This window comes from Panicum virgatum, chromosome 4N (assembly GCF_016808335.1).
Source record: "Panicum virgatum strain AP13 chromosome 4N, P.virgatum_v5, whole genome shotgun sequence".
Taxonomy (NCBI): Eukaryota; Viridiplantae; Streptophyta; class Magnoliopsida; order Poales; family Poaceae; genus Panicum; species Panicum virgatum.
Window position 1 is genome coordinate 8773636 of NC_053148.1, and position 24459 is coordinate 8798094.

Here is a 24459-nt window from a genome sequence, read left to right on the forward strand (position 1 = left end):
AGCTTGATGGCTCTAACAGCGGTCCTAGCTGCGCTAGCGCTGGCGTCGTCGTCCCAGCCGGCTTGGGCTGCGCTAGCCCATTTAAAATACGGTTGGGGCTATTCCTAAATAGTAGCCCCTCAGCTACTTTGGTTTGATGGGTACAATAAAGCACATTAGCTGAATTTACAAGGAGTGGCCCAAATCCGTATGTGACTTCAGAGCCTTGATTCCCGGGCGTTCTCACCCCTCGCACCGGAGGAGTCTCGTCGCATCTTCGGATCACTCTTCGTCGTAGCCGAAGTAGAAAGGCGAGCTGGAGTCGCCGTCGCAGAAGTTGAAGGCGAGCCCCTCGGGTCGAGCTCTGCCGACACGGGCGAAGGCCGAAGTCGTCGTCGCCGAAGTAGAAGGTGAGCTCCTCGAGCCGAACTCTATCGACGAGGGCGAAGCCGGAGTCGCGGTTGCCGAAGTAGACGGCGAGCCCTCGAGCCGAACTGTCGATGAGGGTGAACCTGAAGTCGCGCTCGCCGAAGTAGAGAGCGAGCCCCTCGAGCCGAACTCTGTCGACACGGGCGAAGGCCGAAGTCGTCGTCGCCGAAGTAGAAAGCGAGCTCCTCGAGCCGAACTCTATCGACGAGGGCGAAGCCGAAGTCGCAGTCGCCAAAGTAAACGGCGAGCTCCTCGAGCCGAACTCTGTCGATGAGGGCGAAGTCTGAAGTCGTCGTCGAAGCCGAAACGACGAGCACCGGGCAAGACTTATTCACCAGAAGGTGCTACTCCCCTATCCCCTGGCCCTCCTATAGCCCCTCTTGTCCGGAGTTCGTGGTGGAGGCAGCATGGAAGTGACGAAGCCCATTTTAAACGAATATCTGAGTTCAACATGGCGACACAGGCGCAGAGCCAGCGAAATTGTTCAGACATCCCCAGAACTCAGAAAGGTGTTAGGCCAAACCTCTATAGTTTCGCGCGACAAGTCCTTCCTGCCTTCGGTGTTGCGCATGGGAAGACTTTAATATACTGGAAGTGAAGCTAAGGGGAGCAGGACCCATTCAGGACGTGCGATCCGTGCTTACTTCTTTCAAGCGTCTTCGCTTGGTACGTGCCGATGACTCCCTTTTTTCGCTCGACGAAGAGGGATAGAGCTTCGGTGCATATTTGACTAGATACTCTTTCTTGATGCTTTATTTATATTTGACAAGAGATATGGGAACCGAAGATGGAATTTTTCTGCTCTAAAGCTGACTCTTAATTGACCTGATAACCAAGTGCCAACCTTCGGGTGGGTCCCCTTTTTATCTGATGGAAATTCAACAAGTTAACTTCAATGAAGCGGTACCGAAGGCCGAATAGAATTCTGTAAAACCCTAATGTAGCCATTGCTATTTTGACGAAGATATTTTCGACGAAGGCCAATTTGACGAAGCCAATTCGACGAAGATAATTTCGATGAATGCGATGAAGACCACTTCGACGAAGACCATAGTGACGAAGATAATTTGGACAAAGACCATATTGTCGAAGAAAACTTCGACGAAGAAGATAACGTCGGAGACTGTTGCGATGAAGACCACTTCGACGAAGACCATTTTGTCTTTCGACGAAGACCAGTGCGACAAAGATGGTTTCGTCGGAGACTATTGTGATGAAGACCACTTCAATGAAGACCACTTCAACGAAGACCAGTGCGATGAAGATGGTTTCGTCGGAGACTATTGCGACGAAGACCATTTTGTCTTTCGACGAAGACCAGTGCGACGAAGATGGTTTCGTCGGAGACTTGCGACGAGGACCACTTCAATGAAGACCATTTTGTCTTTCGACGAAGACCAGTGCGACGAAGATGGTTTCGTCAGAGACTTACGACGAAGACCACTTCGACAAAGACCATTTTGTTGAAGAGAATTTCTGACGAAGACCATTTCGTCGAAGACAACTTCGACGAAGACCGTTTTGTCTGTCGATGAAGACCATTTTTGGACTGGACGAAGACCATTTTGGCGAAGATAATCTCAACGAAGACCATTGTTGGACTGAACGAAAGCTATTTTGGCGAAGAGAAATTTCGACGAAGACCATTGTTGGACTGGACGAAGGCCATTTCGGCGAAGATAATCTCGACGAAGACCATTGTTGCACTGGACGAAAGCCATTTTGGCGAAGAGAAATTTCGACGAAGACCATTGTTGGACTGGACGAAGGCCATTTCGGCGAAGATAATCTCGACGAAGACCATTGTTGGACTGGACGAAGGCCATTTCGACGAAGATAATCTCGACGAAGACCATTGTTGGACTGGACGAAGGCCATTTCGGCGAAGATAATCTCGACGAAGACCATTGTTGGACTCGACGAAGGCCATTTCGATGAAGATAATCTCGATGAAGACCATTGTTGGACTGGATGAAGGCCATTTTGGCGAAGATAATCTCGACGAAGACCATTGTTGGACTGGACGAAGACCATTTTGACGAAGAGAAACTTCGACGAAGGCCGTTTTGGCGAAGCCTATTCGACGAAGACCCTTGATCGAACATGTCAATTTATGACGAAGACATTTAACCAAAGAGTTCGATTTTTTCAACCCTTCAGCCTTTTGTCCGAGAAGGGATCCATCATTTTCATACGCCTTCGGCCTCTCGCATGAGAGGGCTTTTCTTGCCTTCGGCGTTTCGCACGACGGGACTTTCCTTAGGGTGCCTTCGGCTCTTTAGCGTGAGAGGACCACACCTAGCCTTCGGCTTTCGCGCGATAGGACTTTCCTTAGGGTGCCTTCGGCTCTTTAGCGCGAGAGGACCACACCTAGCCTTCGGCTTTCGCGCTTTCCTTAGGGCGTCACACCTAGCCTTCGGCATTTCGCACGACAGGACTTTCCTGCCTTCGGCTTTACGCACGGAAGGACTTTTGACATGGTGTTAGAAGTGAAGCTAAGGAGTGCGGGGCCACTCAGCTTCTGCGGCCCGTGCTTACTTCTTTCAAGCATTCTTGCTTGCTACGCACCGATGACTCCCTTCTTCGCTTGACGAAGAGGGATAAACGCTTCGGTGAATTTTTCTTCACGGTGAAAGCCAAATTGCCCGAAGGCCATATAGAATTATCCGAAGCCAAGAAAATGTGTAGCCGAAGCCAAATAGCACAAACCGAAGGCCTCTGCTCCCATGCTGTCACAGTGGCTTGCAACAAAGATTATTTTATTGCTTCCAGCCGAAGGTTAAATGCACACGAGAACGAAGTATCCATCCGGTGGTGAGGCCGCACAAATGACAAGAAAGCCTTCGTCGGCAGGAGCAGCTTTGGTATGCAGAGTTGCAGACCGAAGCCCAGTGATTGAGGGTACCGAAGCTCGACTTTTGGTCGGTACGAGCCTTGTTTAGTACCAATATTATGGCTCAGCTAGCATCAGAACCGAAGCTCCGTGAAGAAAAAATGTGCAGCCGAAGCCCACCAGACGGAGACGCTCCGGTTTCCGAACAGCAGTGCTGTCGAAACTAAACCTTCGTCACGGAGCTTATTGACTCACGAAAGGTTAGCACAACATGATATTTTTACAATAATCACGATTAGTCAAGTATGAAAATATTTATCCATGAACATGCGAAGGCATGAGTAATAAACAAATAAATAAGTGTTTATTAAAGGCAGAGAAGCATAGCTTTTATATTTATGACGAACTCTGTTTAAGAGCGCAGGAACGAAAGCCTAGCTTGGCCGTTTTGACCGAAGGCTATGAGTTGATCAAAATTCGAGGTTCTTTTTGTGCATCGTGTCCCAATTTTAATAGGTGCCGAAGCCCTAAGGCGCGATGGAGGCTAAACACCGAAGGTTACTGACATTGGTTCTTCGGCTTTGCTTGCAAACCAAAGCAGTAAAAAGTGATTTAGCTTGAAGATTGCATGATACTATATACAACAAGAACTGACGAAGCCTTATGACCGAAGCCCTTGCACCGAAAGAGAGTATTTCACGCTTGAGAATAGTTGAAACCGAAGGGTAAAGCTAGCATCGTGTCCCGTCGAAGGGGTGAAAAATTAATTCCGAAGAGATAAAAATTAATTGTGATGGTTGATACCCAGCCAATGGATAACCGAGGGTGCTGTCCAAAGCTGCCAAAGCCGGACCGGAGCTGACCATCATCGGGGCCTCGTAGTCGTGGCCGAAGAGGCATATATAGTCCCAAAGAACAATCCATCGATGAGGGAACGGCGCGTGTATGCTTTATTCTGGTCTTCGCTAGCTTGTTGGTGAACACAAAAAAGTGGAGTGTCGACAGCGGCGGCGAACGACGAGATGAGTTCCAAAGCTGATTGCCAAAGCCCAAATTACAAGAACACTCGGAAAGCTGATGATGAAGCCCTAGAGCAAGAATTCCGAAGCCCAATTACAAGAACTAGGCAGGTTGGCGCGCTTTGCGCGCATGTAGCAAAAAGTTTGATCTAAAATAATAATAAAAATATATTATCATGTGTTACAGTTAAAGCAATATCGTGTTGATATATTTTGACAATGTGTTGATGTATTGAATGAAGTCTGATAGGTATAGTTCATAGATTGTTATATAATTATATTTTGCGAGTTTATGAAGTGGAATTAAAATCCAATAAGTAGTAGGAGTTAGCACGTGTAAACGTAGTGTATGATACATGGTTATTATTTTCATGTAAATAAATAATTAAACATATTTTGTGGGTGGATTCCAATTGAATATTATGTGGGTAACACCTAAATAACACACAGGGCCCACGTGTGTTCTGTATAAATAGTACATAGAGGAATTTATTTTTTGTATGTTAATAGATATAGTTGATGGATTAGCTTACACTAATTATTAATTTTGGTAGAAAAAATGATAAGGTTAGAAATGAATGTATGATTCATTTATATTTTGCGAGTTCGCAAAGTGAAAATAAAATCCAATAAATAATAGAGATAAATGTAGTATACAATTTTTTTTATTATTTTTGTGCATAAAAAGCTAAACATTTAAACACGCGGGCCATTTTTTTATTTTTAATTTCGAGTGTTTTTATTATGAACAGTGCCCGTGGGCCACATAAACAGTAGTTTTTATTTTTTTATTATGAACAGTACCCGGCCCACATGAACAGTATCTTTTATTATTTTTAAATTATAAACAGTACCCACGGCCCACGTGGGGCCACGACGCACGGGCGCGCGCTAATTCTTGGCGCGTTAGTATACTTACTCAATTGATGGATTAGCATACACTAATTATTAATTTTGGTAGAAAAAATGATAAGGTTAGAAATGAATGTATGATTCATTTATATTTTGCGAGTTCGCAAAGTGAAAATAAAATCCAATAAATAATAGAGATAAATGTAGTATACAATTTTTTTTATTATTTTTGTGCATAAAAAGCTAAACATTTAAACACGCGGGCCATTTTTTTATTTTTAATTTCGAGTTTTTTTATTATGAACAGTACCCGTGGGCCACATAAACAGTAGTTTTTATTTTTTTTATTATGAACAGTACCCGGCCCACATGTAGCTGAACAAGGAACCCGGCTACCAAACCATATTATTTATGAGCGAGGGCATGCATATTTCTTATATAAAATGCAAAGCAAAGTGAAAATAGAACACGTTGGTAGCACATGCAGGCCGAAGAGATGACTTAATGTGTAAACTGATTTCACCAGGTGCAAGATATATGAACAAAGTCAACGAAGACTCGAAGAGGTAAAGGCCTAGTCGGACAGTAATTGTTGCCTGATGGAAAGGAGCAGCATATATGCTAAATAAAGTATAGATATTAAAGTGACGGAGACATCTACCAATATCACGAAGTGGGTGGGCTCGAATCCCCAGTGCGCTGTCCTGCGTTTTTTTCTTTTTTTTGTTGATTTGGAGCTGGCCGTGCCTGCCCTAGCCGCTTGCCCGGGCTGAAAACGTGAGCTGGGCCTTCGCCCTGGGCCGAAGCAGCAGGTGGTCCTGCGTTTTTTTTTTTGTTGATTTGGAGCTGGCCGTGCCTGCCCTCGCCGCTTGCCCGGGCTGAAAACGCGAGCTGGGCCTTCGCCCTGGGCGGAAGCAGCGGGTGGCCGCGCGTGCCGTGGTGGGCCGATTGGATGGCCGAAGCAGCGGGCGCGCGGCGCCTTTGCCGTGGGTCGCTGTCTTCGCCAAATGCTTTACTTCGTACCTGCATTCATAAAACATGCACGGAGAGCCAGCCGAAGGTGCGCCATGGGCTGATGGTGGCTTCGCGCGGTTTGACCGAGGTCTGCCGCCTGCAGCTGGTCGGGCCGAAGTGAATCCGATGCTGGAGTCGAGGCCGCAGCTCTGATCCAAGCCGAGCTGACGACGAAGCTCAGCCGAAGCCGGAGTCGAATCCGGGCGGAGCCGAGGTTGACGCCGAAGCCGAAGGCCATGCCAAAGTTGATGCCCAAGCTGGAGCCGAAGTCGAAGAGCCGGAGCCAATGCTGACGCCGAAGAGCCTGAGCTGAAGCCAATCTGGCTAGAGCCGCGAGGTGGCAGCGCGCCTGCTGGAGTAGGCTTTCCAGGGCCGAAGTCAAGGCGTGCCGGCCGAAGGTGCATCTGGTGGACCGGATGCTACGCCGAAGCCTGGCTGAAGATGAAGCCGAAGTCGGTCGGCCATAAGCCGGAGCTTGGCTGCTGCGGGAAAAGGCCGGGCAGGTTGCCCCTTCGCCAGGGGCCGAAGCCGGGGCGCGCGGTCGAAGCTGCACGTGGCCGCCTTCACCACGGGCGAAGCGGCCGTGCGTGTGGCTGTTTTCTTGGCCGAGCCGACGGAAGGGACTTCGCTGGATTGTTGCTGCGTGAACGAAGGTTAGTTTTCATGGATAGACAGGCGATGGCTTCGCTGGCTTGTTTGCCTGCCAACCGAAGTGGTAAAGAGGCAAAGACAGTACGAAGTTTTTCTTGAGCCTACGTGACTGCATGACAATATGTACTCAACAAAAACTGACGGTGACGTTCAACCGAAGCTCGTGTACCGAAGTGGACACTGAACACCTGAAGTTCCATGTGCTAGATTCACCTACGAACTGCGAAGACGAAAAAACAGATGGCTTGTTGCCAAATCCGAAACTCCCTTCATGTGCTTCGGCAAGCAATCTGAAGGCCAACCGAAGGCCCTCGTTCAAGTTCGACGAAGAGTGAAGAAGCTCGGCTCTTTCATGTGATAATCCGTGAGTTTTAATTTCGTGCCAAACACACGGTGGGCGCCAAACTATTGGGGAGAAAACTCCACCAAACAGTAGAGAAAGGAGGAGAAATTTGACGACCCACAAAATGAGAGCAAATGGAGAGAGCTCCAAAAAAAAAAGAGACCCTCTTGACCCCTTGGATCAGCTATATATATAGGAGGGGATGAGGTTGCAATTTACCTCCGGCCCCTGATAAGTAAAATATTTACAAATAGACTCTTGGACCATCACATGAGGCCCATTTACAAATACGCCTTGGGCCATTCCCCCAACAATGTGATAGGTGAATAGTAAAGTTTGGAGATAGAAATTTTGGAACTAAACACAGCCCCGATCTCCGCCGCCGCAGCTACGCCGGCTCCGATAGGGCAGCCCAACTGCACTACCAACTGCGGCAACGTGAGCGTGCCGTACCCCTTCGGTCTAGGGCCGCCGCGCTGCTACCGGTCGGGGTTCAACCTCACCTGCGACACCGCCCACAGCCCCCCGCGCCTCCTCCTTGGCGGCGGCGACGACGACCTCCGGGTCACCGCCATCTCCCTCGGCGACTCCACGGTGCACGTCGTCCGCGCCGGCGACATCAACATTACCTCCCTCGGCGGCGGCGGCCTCGGCGCAGTCGTCGGCGCCGGCGCCCTCGCGGGGCTGTACTTCTTGCCTGCACTACTACAGAATAGGACTTTGTTCCAGGCCATTTGTCCCGGTTACCTTTGGGCCCGGGACAAAAGGTGGCTTTTGTCCCGGTTCCAACGGCTAGCCGGGCCAACGTGGGGGACAGGGGCTTTTTGTTTCGGGTGGAGCCACCAACCCGGACAAATGGCCCCCCTTTTGTCCCGGTTGGTGGCTCCACCCGGGACAAAAAGGCTCAACCCTTTTATCCCGGGTGGTAACACCAACGGTGACCCTTTTGTCCCGGTTGGTGTTACCAACCCGGACAAAAGGTCCCGCCACGTGATAGTTCAAAAGAAAGTTATTCTATACTGAGTCACGTGTACTATTTAGATGAGTTGGCAAGGAAATCATACGCTAGGTAAGAGGTCTTGGGATCGAATCCTGTGGTGTGCAAAAAAAATTTTAATGTCAGGCACCTTTTGTCCCGATTCTGCCACCCGGGACAAAAGCCTCCCGGAAGCCTTGTCCCGGTTCCAAAACCGGGATAAAAGCCAGTTTGGAACCGGGACAAAAGGCTGAATCTGTAGTAGTGCTGAGTGCCGGAATGAGCTGGTCCTCATCGGGTGCGACGTGCAGGCCACGCTGCTCGACGCCGCCATCAACGACACCGGCGAGATGATCAGCGCGTGCGCCTCCTTCTGCAACAACGACACTGCCGACCTCGGCTCCCTCCTGCTGGATGGCAACAAGACCACCAGCAAGTATTGCTCTGGCCACTGTTGGAGTATGGTACATTGGTACCAGCACGTTAGTGCCGGTCAAATAGGAGCCGGCACTAACGTGCATGAACCGTACAAAGCGGGTACGTTAGTGCCGACTAGAAACTCTAGCCGGCACTAACGTGCCATCCCCCAACGGTCAGCCCGTCTGCCACAACGGTCAAAAGACACGTTAGTGCCGGCTGGTGATTCTAGCCGGCACTAACTTGGTCAATTGCATGTTAATGCCGGCTAGTAAATCTAGCCGGCACTAAACGTCCACACTTAGTGCCGGCTAAATCCACTAGCCGGCACTAACTTGCCCCGTATAAGCCAGGCACTCCTTCTTCCCCAGCCCGACCATTTCATTTGGCCGAGCTCCTCCTCTCTCTCATGGCGTGTTAGAGGGGAGGTGCTGCCCATTTTCCCCCAAATTTGTGAGGATTTCACCCATCCAAGTGCACCAAAGGTTAGTAGCTTCTTCCACTCTTCTTTCACGGTGTTTATTCTTTGTTTCATGCTTTCTAGATAAAGAAAATAGTGATATTAAGGTTGAGGAAAAATGAGCATAATTTTCCAATTTATTCATTAATTTGAGTAAAATAGAATCGATTTGTTACTTTTTAGAGAATGTTTTCTAGATAGTTTGACTATGACACATTTAGAGTAATTTTTTTGAATTATTTCACGGGGACATGTGTATATGTTATTATGCAAAATTTTAAGGATTTTAAGGATGAGGAAAAATGAGCATGATTTATTAATTTGTTCATTAATTTGAGCAAGGTAGAATTGATTTGTTGCTTTTTAGAGAATGATTACTATATAGTTTGACTATCACACATTTAGAATGAGTTTTTTTGAATTATTTCATGGTGACATGTGTATATGTTATTGTGCCAATTTATTTTTCTATTTAGTTTAAATTTACTAGATAGGTGGTCTATGACATATTTACATTTTTTTGAATTACTTCATAGTAACCTGTTTTTAGGGATAATGAGCATGATTTTTTTTAATTTGTACAGATGGACCGGCAATGGATGCACGGAAGCCGGAGCACCTCGGCGTGGATTTAGGGTTTAGATTCTTTTCTCAAAGCGGCAATGGCAAATAGGTCGCCAAAGGGTTTAATGTGTTGTCCATGCAGTGTTTGCGAAAATAAAAAGGAATTCCGAAAAAGAGATACTCTATGGAATCACCTGGCCTTGAATGGTTTCATGAGTAACTATAGTCTTTGGACTAAGCACGGTGAAATTGGAGTTATGATGGAAGATAATGAAGAAGATGACGATGGTGATAACAATCTTCCAGATTGGGCATGGGTTCATGAAGCAGGTGGCTTTCAAGATGAACCAATGGACGAGGGTGAAGCAAATGTTGCACAAGAGGATCCACCCGACGAGCTAGGTCAGGCGTTGCTTGATGCACAGAAAGACAGTGAGACTGTGAAGGAGGCATTAAAGTTCGAGAAGATGTTGGAGGATCATAAAAGGCCGTTGTTCCCTAATTGCAAACCGGAGCAAAAGAAGTTGGGTACCACGCTGGAGATGCTGAAATGGAAGGCAACTAATGGTGTAACCGATAAGGGATTTGGTGAGCTATTAAAGATTGTAAAGAACATACTTCCTGAGGGTAATGAACTGCCGTCAACAACATACGAAGCTAAAAAGATGGTTTGCCCTCTTGGATTGGACGTGCAGAAGATTCACGCATGTCCTAACGACTGCATCCTGTATCGCGGCGAATACGAGAACTTGGAAGCTTGTCCTGTTTGCAGCGCATTGCGGTATAAGATCAGGCGAGATGATCCAGGTGATGTTGATGGGCAGCCGGTAAAGAAGAGAGTTCCCGCAAAATTGGTGTGGTACTTCCCTATAATACCACGTCTGAAGCGCTTTTTCAAAAACAAGGATAACGCCAAGTTGATGCGGTGGCACAAAGAAGACCGTAAGGAGGATCACATGATCAGACACCCAGCAGATGGGTCCCAGTGGAGAAACCTTAACCGAGAGTATCCTCAATTTGACAACGACCCAAGGAATATAAGATTTGCTCTAAGTGCGGATGGAATGAATCCGTATGGTGAGTTTGGCAGCGCTCATAGTACATGGCCCGTGACCCTATGTATGTTCAACCTTCCTCCTTGGTTGTGCCTGAAGCGTAAGTTCATCATGATGCCGGTGCTTATCGAAGGGCCAAAAGAACCTGGCAACGACATTGATGTGTTCCTGCAACTCTTGATGGATGATCTCTTACTATTCTGGAAAGAAGAAGGTGTACGTGTGTGGGATGAGTATAAACAGGAGTCCTTCAACCTCCGAGCTTTGCTTTTTGTATGCATCAATGATTGGCCTGCACTTGCAAAACTTTCGGGACAGTCGAACATGGGATACATGGTCTGCACCCACTGTTATGATGAGACCGGTAGCATTTATTTGAAACACTGTAAGAAGTGCGTATACATGGGTCATCGTCGATTTCTTCCTACCGATCACCCCCTAAGAACCGAAGGGAAGCATTTTAAAGGAGAGCCCGAAACTCGTCCTAAGCCTCTATTCCGTAATGGAAAGCGTGTGTTCTCGATGATCAAGGATGTGAAGGTAGTATTTGGAAAGGGTCCCGGTAGCCAACCTGTTCCCAAGGATGATCAGGGACATGTTCCAATGTGGAAGAAGAAGTCTATATTGTGGAACCTACCTTATTGGCAAGTCTTACAGGTTCGCAACGCAATTGATGTGATGCATCTGTCGAAGAATCTTTGCGTGAACCTACTAGGTTTTCTGGGAGTGTATGGTAAGTCAAAAGACACATTGGAAGCAAGACGCGACATGCAGCAGCTAGCAGGACGACAAGGCTTGCAACCCGAGAAGAGAGACAAAGGATGCCACTATTTAAAACCTGCCAGCTATAATCTGAGCAAAGAGGAGAAGGAAAGTATGTTCGATTGCCTGAACAGTATCAAGGTCCCGTCTGGGTACTCCTCAAATATACAGGGCATAATAAATGTGAAAGAGAAGAAAATCCAAAACTTGAAGTCCCATGACTGCCACGTCCTGATGACACAATTACTTCCGGTTATATTGAGGGGTGTTCTACCGGAAAATGTGAGATTGGCAGTTGTAAAGCTTTGTGCGTTCATGAATGAAATTTCGCAAAAAGCAATTAATCCAAATAATCTAATAAAGCTGCAGAAAGACATTGTCGAATGTCTTGTCAGCTTCGAGATGGTCTTCCCACCTTCCTTCTTCAATATTATGACACACCTTCTAGTTCATATTGTGACAGAAATAACTATCCTGGGTCCTGTTTTTCTACACAATATGTTCCCTTTCGAGAGGTTCATGGCCGTATTGAAGAAGTACGTGCGCAAACGTTCTCGCCCAGAAGGATGCATTGCTAAGGGTTATGGAACAGAGGAGGTCATTGAGTTTTGCGTTGACTATCTTCCTGATCTCAATCCGATTGGGCTCCCCGTGTCACACCATGAGGGGCGACTAAAGGGAAAAGGCACGCTAGGAAAGAAATGTAATATGAACATCTCTTGTAGTGAATTCAGCCAAGCAAACTTCACGGTTCTTCAGAATTCATCCAAGGTGGCTCCATATATTGATGAGCACATGAATATTATACGGTCCGAAAATCCACAGAAGAATTTTGCTTGGATTACACGCCAACATATAAAAACTTTTGACGGCTGGTTCAGACGAAAATTATTGGGCAACAACACAGTTGATCAAGAACTTCAATGGCTGGCCAGGGGACCATCAATAACCGTCCAGCAATACCAAGGGTACGAAATCAATGTGTATACATTTTACACGAGAGCTCAAGATAAAAAAGCACCAACCAAAATAGTGGTGTCCGTATGTGTATAGTAAACAATAATGGAGAAAAGAACAACTACTATGGTGTCATAGAGGAGATATGAGAACTTGAATATGGACCCATAGTTGTCCCTCTGTTTCCTTGCGAATGGGTGGCTGGAGGAGGTGTAACGAAGGACCGGTATGGGATGACCATAGTCGATTTTAAAAAGATTGGATATAAAGATGAACCATTTGTTCTAGCCAAGGATGTGACACAAGTGTTCTATGTGAAGGACATGTCGAGCAAACCGAAGAAGAAGTCGGATAAGACGTCTCAAGCAAACAAGGCTGGAAATGAGCCGAAACGGCACATAGTTCTTCCAGGAAAAAGAAAAGTTATTGGAGTCGAGAATATTTCGGACAATTCGGAAGATTATGACCAGATTGATGACCTTCCTCCATTCTCAGTTGACGTTGACCCCAGCATCCTCTTATCCAAAGAAGACACGCCTTACTTACGCCGTGATCACGTCCAAGGCACTTTCGTCAAAAGGAAGATTATCAATGTTCCAGTAGATAATGATGATGAGTAGTACTTTTATATAAATTATATATTGTATTTTCTCATTAAGTGATGTAATGTAACGCACCGCGTCGTATTTGTCTCAATTCTCGATACTATTCATCCAATTAGGACACAATATCATCTTCAGATAATATTATATTTTTGCATGATATAAATATTATTTACATTCACTAATTTTGCATTACTAGAAGCATTGAAATATTAAATTACAAACAAATAATCAAGTAATATGCGAATTGATTACATCATTGTATATGCTACTATTGAAATTTTTTTTAATATTTTGCATGGATCAAAATGAAATGTTTTCGATTTATTATGAATAACAGAAATATATACACATATAAACCCTATACGCTACACATAATTGATAATGGTTGCATATTTGTTAATTTACTTCAATTACTATTATTATTGTGTAGATATAATTAACAATATACTTAAAAAATTATGATATCAATTTTCAATTTATTAATCTATTTATTAAGCCAATTATGAATACATTTACTAATATTAAAAATTTTGTGTAAAAGAGAATTGGCGCGGCCAAATTTTCTTTCCCGCCAGTTTGGACAAGTTAGTGCCGGCTGGTAATCCTAGCCGGCACTAACGTGCGCACGTTAGTGCCGGCTAGGATTACCAGCCGGCACTAACTTGTCTCGCTGATGTCATAGGGGCATGTTAGTGCCGGCTGGTACGCACGTTAGTGCCGGCTAGGATTACTAGCCGGCACTAACTTGTCTCGCTGATGTCATAGGGGCATGTTAGTGCCGGCTGGTAAGACCAGCCGGCACTAACCTTCCCAACAAATCCCTTTTCTTCTCTCCCCCAAATCACAGAATTTAGATCGACGTCGTCGTTGCCCCGCCCGCACCCCCTGCTCGCTCGCCCGCGCTCGTGCGCCGCCGCGCCACCCCCGCCCCCGGCCGCACGTGGATCCCCGGCCGGCCCTCGCCCGCGTGCGCCGCCGCGGTTCGCCGTCGAACTCCCCGGCCCGGCACGCCGCCCCGACCTCGTCGTCCTCAGCACCCCCGACGCCGCCCTACCCCGGCCCCGTGCGCGCGCCGCCACTACCTCGTCTCCGGCGCGGCGCCCCCCCCCCCCCCGACGCCGCCCTGCACCGGCCCTGTGCGCCACCGCCCCCGCCCCCGCGGCCGCGCGTGGATCCCCGGCCAGCCTTCGCCTGCGTGCGCCGGCGCGGGTCCCCGTCGACCTCCCCGGCCCGGCACGCCGTGCCGGCCGCGCATCCCTCGCGCGTCCCCAACGCCGCCCTGCCCCCGCCGTCCAAGGCCGCGCCCCAGCCTCGTCGTCATCAGGTGAAAATGTTGCTGTATGTGTTGTTACTGGAATTCGTCCCTCCTTGCTTGGATCTTACTGCTTTGACATGAGTATGTGTTGTTGAACTTGCACCGACAATTACTTCATTTGTGTATTTCCTCATCATTTAAATCTAGTGAATGGAGCAGTAGAAGTGTAGAACTGTGGGCCTGAATCTTCAGTGTCCAAGAGACGCCTGATCGTGATTTCTTCCTTTTCCAAATCAGACTTCTAGGTAGTAACAGATGCTGTTCTTTTCCTTTCTTTACCGCACTAGCTTAAAGCATAAAAATCTCACGCCTGATGTTCAGGTTTAACATGCTATTGAGAATTATTGTCACTGTATATTAGTATATTTCAGTCACAAGGATCCCAGAAATCCTGCATCTACTAGTAGATAGTATATTAGTATATGTATCATCCGATGGCTGAAATAGTAAAGGGGACAATGCTTTGGACACAAGTAGGAGTACATCATCATAATTCATTACTTGCACTTGCAGAAACACAGATTCTACACATAGCATGGCATGCAACTGATGAGAGCAGGTTGACTCCATGGAAAGCTGCCTTAAAACATGTAGCTCCATGAGAGCTCCCCCACATTGCACAATTACCCTAGCACTAGTATGTAGTACAATAATTAACTTCTAGTAGTTTATATGAATCAAATAATCCTTGATCGTATATATAATACTGTTTATTGTACCGTGATCAATTCTTGATCACGTCTGTTGCGGTAGTGATTAATCAGTCAGTGTTGAGTTGATGAATGAATGATGATGATCACTTGAGGTTTGACCACCGAGCTGATGTCTGGTGGAGGAGCTAGCAGCTGATCGATCAGTTGAAAAATTATAATAAACAGAATACCTTCGATTCGTCGGAGTCTACAGTCCGGAATCCTCCAACTATGCCAGCCAATCCAGCTTGTCCTAGAAGTTCACCTCAGTGAGATTCTTGATCTCCAGGACCACGTCACTACGGGCACTCATCTTGCCTATTTCATCATAATGTTACAGTACAAATCACCTCCACGTAATATTATTGAAGTCAGTCTTACCAATTATTAAGTTAATTCAACATCTGGGCATTTAGTTGAAGTAACTAACTGCTAGTCGCGGACATGAACAAGCCCGTCGGGCAGTTTATAGAACAATTTACTGATTAGTTGTGCTTTTGTTCGAAACCATAATTTGTGTAGCATGATCTAAAATCATCTTAATTATCACTTGTTTCCACCAGGGCAACTACACATAGGAACATTTGAGGGAGCAGCTTGATACACTAAGAACAATAACTGTCAGCTCAAGGGACACTTCGGACCTGGTAGAGATCAACATGAAACTCTAGTTACTGAAATCGATCATAGGAGTGGAGTGAACATCTGAGTGAGAATGGGTGTCCCAACCGTTACCTATTGGGCGGAAAGCTTCGCTCTTTGCGACTGTTTCAAATTCAACTTGTGATCTTGACTCATAGTCTCATAGTCTCATGCTTGCTCTTTTAGCTTATTAGTCTCATAGTTAGGCTTCGGATTATTTTTCGATTTCTCTGTATGATTGCTATGATTGCCTTGGTGTTTTGATTTCTGGATCTAAATAACCATGTGAGCATTTATGAATATAAACATGTGTACAATATTTTTGCTAATATGTACATTTTATTAGTACTAGAAAATACTTAATGTTTTTTTATTGTTTCAGGTAGTGGAAATGGATCCTACGGACAACCAAGACGAGTTAATGCACGACCTCATTCGTGATAGTACTGCGTACGTAGCTCCAGAGTTTGATGAGGACGAGAACGATGGCAGCCAATTTTTAAACTTGCATTATCATGGCGTCGAGGACCAAGATATTAGTGGGGAGGAAGAAGAAAATGTCGAGGAAGCAGAGGTATAAAAGTTTAGTGATTCTTTCAGGCATCAGGATAAACGCTTTCTCAATATATATGTTAGGAGCAAGATATTGTTTGTGACACATGCAGCCCAGCTGCGAACTATTTGTGTTTTGTTGCTAGCTTTGTTGATGATTTCAGTCCTTGTGTAAGCAGTCGTGCTCCAGCTAAAAATTCTTATGAACATTTCAGTCAATAAGTTACCTAATATCATGATAATTTTCGATCTGGAACCCTTGCTTGCGGGTTATGCAGGTTACGCATACCTGCCGCGACGTCCATTAGTTGCTAGCAAACCGCTTGATAAATTTGCGATTCTTTCAGGCATCTGGATCGACGAAGCCTAAACGGAAACGTGGCTCCAAGAGGAAGATGGTAGGATGTACGACCATCACGGAGATCAACGAAGCAACCGGCGAGCCACTAGCCCCTGGTCAAATTAAGACGACATTTGTAAATCAATTGGGATATCTTGTTAGGGAATCTGTCCCCATAAAATACAAGCTTTGGAAGAGAAATAAAGTCTCTGATCGACCTGAAGATATCGTGCCAGATTCAGAGAAAGAATTGTTATGGAAAGAGGTGTCGTTGCACTTCAACTTTCTCCCAGGCAAAACTGACAAAGTAAAGAGATGGGCATTTAAGAAGATGGCAACTCAGTTCGGCTCGTTCAAGAAAAAATTGGTGGCAAACTTTGTCAACAAGGGCCTCACACCAGATTTTGATAAAGTTTGGAAGAAGCAACGAGAGTGGTGGAATGAATTCGTGAATTACAAACACAGTGCTGACAGCATGGCAGCCTCGATTCAAGGCAAAATGAATGCTAGCAAAAAGAAAAACTTCCATATACTTGGGCCTGGAGGTTATAAGGTTGCTATTCCGAAATGGGAAAAGATGGAAAATAATTTAATTGTAAAAGGAATCGTACCGCAGACCTTGAGTTGGCCCAAACGAGCAAGGTATTACTTCTATGCTCATGGAGGCACACTAGACCCCGACACTGGAATGTTTGTGACTAGCGACGTACTAAGAGAGGCTGCCCAAAGACTCGAGGACGCAATGAGGCGTACCGAAGAAGGAACCTTCCAGCCCAACAGAGAGAATAACGAGCTGACTTACGCTCTTGGGAATGCGGAACACACTGCACGGACCCGAGGCGTGGGCGTAGTTCCATGGAAATATGGCTTTTCCGGAGATCTCGAAACCTACCGAAGCCGATGCAGAAGCAAGGCAGTAGTGGCAGAGAAGATCTGTAGCCTAGAAAACCGGATAATGTCACTTGAGGCAGCAGTTGGGCAATGCTCGGACCAACCAGCTGCCAATGTGGAGATCAGCCCCCCTTCTCAGCGTCGTAGCAGTGTTGCTTCCACGGAGCACCCTAATTTGGGTGCCGACAGGCCGAGGGACCCCATTGACGACATCACCGTTAGGACCTAATGTGAGCTTCTGGTTCTTTATGGGAAAAAACTCAAAGTTTGTGCTGAGGGTTATGCGGAAGTCCAAGAAGAGGGCGGGACAATACATTGCCAGCCGATTCCTGAAGGATTCGCCAGAGTCTTTGTTGACCGAATTACTGAAGAACGCTAGGAAGACATGGACCTCCCGATCCCTATAAGTCCTGAAGAAACAGAACTACAACATGCCGTACACACATGGATCGTGTGGCCAAAGCGCGACATAAGATTGGTGCAAGCAGACACAAATTCCGCTCGGTGCTCAAGGCAAAGATCACCAACGCCAGCTGACAGGAATCCTAGTGTTGGCCCACCTTCTCCACCGCCTGCACGGGACCCCAGCATGGATCCGCCATCACCAGCCGCACAAAGTGAGCCAATTCCGGCATCATCACCAGCCGCACAACAGAATCAGAGTCAGCAACAGAAGGCATACACGGTACCTTCGGTCCAGCCATCTCAAAAGCAGCAAAGAAAGAAGAAAAAGAAGGCTCCAGAAGAGGAAGAGGCAGAAGAATCATTTCAAACCTTCTTGCTGAAGCGCAAGCTACTGAGGGAGCCTGCGAACAAGAAGCCAGAAATAGATCCGGTTGCAAAGGCACACTTTGTTAAACACTTCATTAAAGATCCCACCAAGGAGAAAGAAAGAGAGTCGGATTATGATCGGCAGATCAGAAAGTGCTACAGCAACCCCAAGAATCGCCTGATTAATGCAAAGACCGTTCCCCAGCTCGGAGAGCAGTCCAAACAATCGATCCCTCCGTTGATAGTGCCGCATGAAGACTGTCCCGATGAATCAAGAGATCCGTTGACCATGGCTGGGATGATATTGCAAACTGATCTAACAAGGGCTCAATTGCTTGGGGAGGCCCTACAGAATGCCCGCGGCAGGAAAAAGTTTGTACTTGGTGAACCTTTGATATGGCCAGAGTTGCTACCATTCCTACCAACGAGAATGGCCGAGTTACACAAATGGTATGCCGTGCAATATAAAGCTAGTAAATTAGAGATGTTCCCAGCTCGGATTAAAGATGAGCATTTCTGGCGGGGGGCAGATGATGTATATATCGAGTTTGCATCACTCTACGATTTATACCATCAAGATGCCCTTCACAAGTCCCTCGTCAGTGTATGGTGCATGTAAGTATTGTCTCTCATTTCATTATTTTAGCCTTGTGTGTTGATTGATCCCCGTTTTTCTTGTGTCCCGTAGGTCAAAAATTCAAATTTGCCGAAAGAAGAACTTTCATAACGTCGGGTTTTTCGACCCCGATATTATACACGAGAAATCGCTAGCGCTAAATCCTGGAGACATAGTCAATGTTATATACAGGGGGTTGCGTAAAAATAGCATGTGTCCCTTCATTCTCTTGCCATACAACCATCAGTGAGTCGTTCTTTGTTAGATTTTTTTTTCAATCCCTTCGTATTAATAATACTATTTAATAACTATTATAATCAACATTAATTGGTTATGCGTATGTATATGCACAGCTTTCATTGGATATTGCTTTGTATTCCGATTGAGGAGCACAAGGTCTTGGTGTACGACTCGTTAAGGCAAGATAAATCAAAGTACCAAGATATCATCGAGGTGGTAAATACTGCATGGAGTCGCTACCTCCACAAACACATAGGCTTGCCCATAGGTGAAATCGAGCCTCTTCATTGGGTGACTGATTTTCCGGTATGAATATACTCTCGCTACTAATGTCATTCGCAATAAACATCAAAAAAATTCTATATCGTAACCCACATTTGTCCATAGTGTTGGAGACAGGGCCAAGGAAACAACTTATGTGGATACTACGTATGCGAGTGGATCAACTCTTTTGCAAGTGAAAAAGGGCAAATGACAGTGGAGGCATTCAATGTAAGTGAGCACAATCACATCTGCTCATTATTTTAATTCATTATTTTTTATTCTCATGTTTTTATCGAAAAATGTGACAGCGTTGGCGGATGAAAGAAGAACTCATTGAAATCGCTCGGATCAGGGCAATTCAAGAAGCTATATGCGGATTTCTACTCGATGAAGTCATAAATCCTAAGGACGAATTTCATGGCGATCTCCGTCTAAGCGTCGCCCAAGAAGATCCGACGACGAGGAAGCTGATACGTTATTATAGTTGATGTAATATCTCATGTACTTTTGAACTCCTAAGTGTTCCATACATGACATATTATAGTGTAATATGCTGTTCTAATAATACTGTGCAATGCAAAGAATACGACTATGTAGTCACATACGCTAGAAATACGCATAGCCATACGTATAAAAACGAAAAGAAAAGAAACATAAAGAAGAAAAAACATTTAGTGCCGGCTAGTTATATCAGCCGGCACTAACCTTGCTGTCAGGACTCGGGCGGGGGCGGGCACGTTAGTGCCGGCTGGTATTACGGACCGGCACTAACATACGCACGTTAGTGCCGGTCATAGTAGCCGGCACTAACGTCTGTCACGTTAGTGCCGGCCATTTAGTGCCGGCCACAGGGACCGGCACTAAGCCGTCCTGTGACCGGCACTAATATGCCTTTCTCCAACAGTGGGCATCGGGTGCTGCCAGGTCATCATCGCAAGTGACACCGCGCCCAGTGGGTTTCAGTACAAACGGGTCGTCGCAGAGACGAACAGCAGCCTGCCGGAGCAGGTCATCCCGGAGAAGAAGAAGAAGAACAATCCTGTGCTCGCGTTCGTCGCCCTGCTGGGTTGGTTCGACCAGAGGCCGGCCAAGGTTCTCTACGGGGGCTCAGGCGGCGGCAGCGGCGGCGACTACCGGCCGACCACGGCCGGGCTGGAGGCGCCCATGGTTTTGGGATGGTCAGTTCCGCTCCACGACGCGCCGGCAATGGATCCCCTCGTGCTCCCGCAGTGGTGCTCCGACGAAACATCCCGCCGCCGCCTCTGCACGAGCAACAACAGCTACTGCAGGGACATCTATGGAGGCTCGACGTGCTACTGTGCCGGAGGCTACGAGGGCAATCCATACGTCGCCGGGGGATGCCAAGGTTAGTACACGAGCACACCGTACCGCACTTGCTTAACAGGCTTTGGTGATAACTTATATGTTGTTGCTACAAGTGGAACTTAGATGTCGATGAGTGTGAGAACCCACAAGAACATGGGTACTTTGGACACTACCAACACAGACGGGGGATTCCGTTGCAGGTGCCCGTACGGAACATCCGGCAACCATACCCTTCCCAATGGATGCAGGCCCGTCACAGGTCAGTACTGCACGCCTTCAGCTTGTACGTACCAATATCTTTTGAAACTCCCTAAAAAAGAAATCTTTTGAAACGCAAAGAATCACATATAACAAGGTGTGCCTTATTATATATATATGGTTGTTGTGTAAAATATCCAACCACAACAAGTAGCCACTGCCCACTAGCGAGAATATTGGTCATCGTTAGTTCAATAATTACTTGTACTGATTTTCAAAAAATATTGAACTAAAGAGGGCTGGAGTTGCCAAGGGTCACCATTTTGCACCGTAAAGTGACCATGTATAGAGTAGCATTATTGTTCAGTGTATATTTGGGTTTAAAATGAACATGATAAAGAATTCCAGACAATTCCTTATTCTCAAGTTAGGGCTTATGGAATAATAGATAGCATGCCCTATTTTCCATTTTTAGGCCTCACTTAAAATCTTTGTCTATATTTTTGTACCATCTACCCAAGCTCTTTCATAAGAATGTGTAACCAATAATAATAGTGATATAATCTCAATAATAATAATAATAATAATATTTTTTGGAGTTTCAGGTATAACCATTGGTATAGGAGTTAGTAGTGGGGCTGCTTTTGTCCTTCTGGTCCTGATTGCAACATGCATGATCCAAAGACATAAATACAGGAGGCTACTAAAGTTGAAACAAAATTATTTCAAGCAAAATCGTGGACAATTGTTACAGCAATTAGTATCTCAAAGGGCTGATATTGCAGGGAGGATGATCATACCTATGGATGAGCTTGAAAAGGCAACTAGTAACTTTGACAAAACTCGTGAGCTTGGTGGTGGAGGGCATGGTACTGTCTATAAAGGTATTTTATCAGACCTACATGTTGTTGCCATCAAGAAATCGAAGATAACAATCCAAAATGAAATCGACGAGTTCATAAATGAGGTAGCCATCCTCTCGCAAGTCAACCATAGGAATGTGGTAAAACTTTTTGGGTGTTGCCTAGAGACAAAGGTTCCCTTGTTGGTTTATGAGTTTATTTCCAATGGAACCCTTTATCAACATCTTCATGTTGAAGGACCAATATCACTATCATGGGAAAATAGGTTGAGAATCACAACTGAGACTGCAAGTGCTCTTTCCTATCTCCACTCATCAATTTCAATCCCAATAATCCATAGAGATATCAAGTGAAGTAACATACTTCTTGATGATACTTTGACATCTAAGGTATCAGACTTTGGAGCCTCAAGGTATATTCCAATGGATAAAACAGGATTGACAACGAGAGTTCAAGGGACTGTAGGATACTTGGACCCTATGTACTTCTACACAGGCCGTCTTATACTGAGAAAAGTGATGTCTATAGCTTTGGTGTCATTATGGTGGAGTTGCTTACTAGAAAGAAACCTTTTTTGTATGTGTCCCCTGATGGTGAAGGAATTGTTGCTCATTTCGCTGATTTGCTTGCCAATGATAATCTAGAACAAATACTTGATCATCAAGTTATAGAGGAGGGAGCCAAAGAAATCCAAGAAGTTGCTGCACTTGCAGCATCCTGTATAAACTTAAGAGGCGATGAGAGGCCAACAATGCGACAAGTGGAGCATACACTTGAAGCACTTGAGGCTTCCAGGAAGTATGGAAAAGATACAGTAGCAGAGGAATTCGAGAGTGATAATGATATTCTGATGAAATGCTCATCGACTAAAGAAGGGCAAACCATTGAGGAATCAAGCAGTAGGTAGTTTGGAACATGAAATCTTGATGTCTGCAAGGTACCCCAGTAGGCATCTTAATTTAGTGTCATATGTTCATGTGTATTGGTATGTTTGATGATTCGGTGGGAGTCCTCTATTTGTTACCACATATTGCTTATGTTTCGTTAGATTGAACATATTATAGTTGTTGCACTGCATTGTTGATCTATTTGCTACACAAATGTTACAGTGCACCGACAAAATTTCTTGTATTCGTCGTGGAGCAGTGATAAAAATGCCTTAAGGAGAATGCTGACCAAATGCTCCTATTAGGCTACACAAATGTTAGAGTGACCTGAGAGGTATCTAGTAACACTGCATTTAAAGTAGTTTTTTTTGTTCCATAGAGAGAATGCTGACCAAATGTCGCGTCCCCTGTATGATTGTTTCCATAACATCAGTTATACAGCTACATACTCTGTTCCTCGTATGACGCTGGGAGAAGTGTTTGTTTTTCATCTATGTATTATGGTGCGTGGCGCCGCTTCTGATCAGGTACCGCATGCGCCGGTTGCTTCGTATTATTTTTAGAGGCATGTGCAATATTTGCCCCTAGTTCGCGCAGCTACAATTCGATTTGTAGGGGAGGGTAACGTGCCCACTCACCAGAACATGAAAAAATTAGAAAAAAAAACCATAAAAATAGCAAGAAGGAAAAAGAAAAAATATCTCTGCTAACCAGCCACTGTCACAAACCCCTCTCCTATCGAGGTATAATTTTTTTGGATGAGGTATGCACACTTATGTAAACCGGGATTCGAACCACTTACCTCAAGCCTTGTGCATACCTTTCTCTCCACCTCACTATACAGTTACTTGTGGCTCGTTGGGATATGCTATTATTTTATTATAACTCTGAAATCAATTTGTAGAGATGGGTGAGGCCATGGCACGTCCCTACAAATCCATTTTCAGGGGCACGTCATGCCATTGCCCACCTCGATAAATATTTTTCTATTTTATTTTGATAATTCATTTAAATCTTTAAATATAGTAGAACAAACCAAAAAAAGTAAAATTTCTACACTATGGTTATTGTGAACTATAGATAGAAAAAATATAGTAAATATATTTCAGTGTATATAAAGGTTAAGATTGTGGAAATTTGGAAATATGACTTGAGTTGTATGGGATACTATATAGTCATAGCCATATATTGGACATAACTAGCAATTGATCTTGTGGTACTAAATATTGTTAAAATGAATAAGGAATAAAATATAAATTTTAAATCTTACCACTAAAACTTTGATATGGAACTACTCTATATTCTGCATCTGAGGTTGTTTGAAAATAAATCAAAATTTGTAGATTTTGAAACTAGAGAACTTATAATATTTTTTATGAACTATTAAATGATCTTTAATGAAAAAGTCGTCAACTACAAAATTTTAGATTTTGTTAAGCTCTACAATCATAATATAAAGTTTGTCTTCATCCGAGATCGTATGAAACAATTATGAATTTTTTGTGTGGGGACATTTGTAGGGGCTCCTCTAAAAATGCATTTTTAGAGGTGGGTGACACCATCACCCGCCCCTAGAAATAGTGGTCATTTTCAGGAGCTGGTGATGGCATCACCCGCCCCTAAAAATAGTAACCATTTTCAGGGACGGGTGATGCCATCATCTGCCCCTAAAAATATTTTAGGGACCAGTCAACTGCTATAGTAGGAGTGGGTCATGTTTTGACCCGCCTTTGGAAAAAAAACACGACGTTGTGACAAATCATTTTCGTAGTAGTGCCCCTCAATCCCCTCCAATACGATGCAAACCGAACAAGGCCTTAATATTTTTGGTCCCCTTCCACACCCTTGCTTAGTCTTGCTACTAGGCTACAAAATTTTAATTTGAGAAATTGTTTTTTTCATTTAGCCAAATTGGTTCCCATTTGCTAGCAAAGAATTTCATGCGC

General features: G+C 45.2%; 1 protein-coding gene and 1 pseudogene across 1 annotated transcript; both read left to right on the plus strand.

Annotated features, from left to right (window-relative positions):
• Positions 1–1539: 1539 nt before the first annotated feature.
• On the plus strand, positions 1540–20610 carry LOC120669081. Its single transcript, XM_039948900.1, has 4 exons — positions 1540–1675; positions 7587–7714; positions 8408–8555; positions 20144–20610. Exons 1-4 carry the CDS (start codon positions 1540–1542, stop codon positions 20608–20610), a joined length of 879 nt encoding a protein of 292 aa, XP_039804834.1.
• A 784-nt stretch (positions 20611–21394) lies between these two features.
• LOC120669037 lies at positions 21395–22605 on the plus strand (annotated as a pseudogene).
• Positions 22606–24459: the final 1854 nt, after the last annotated feature.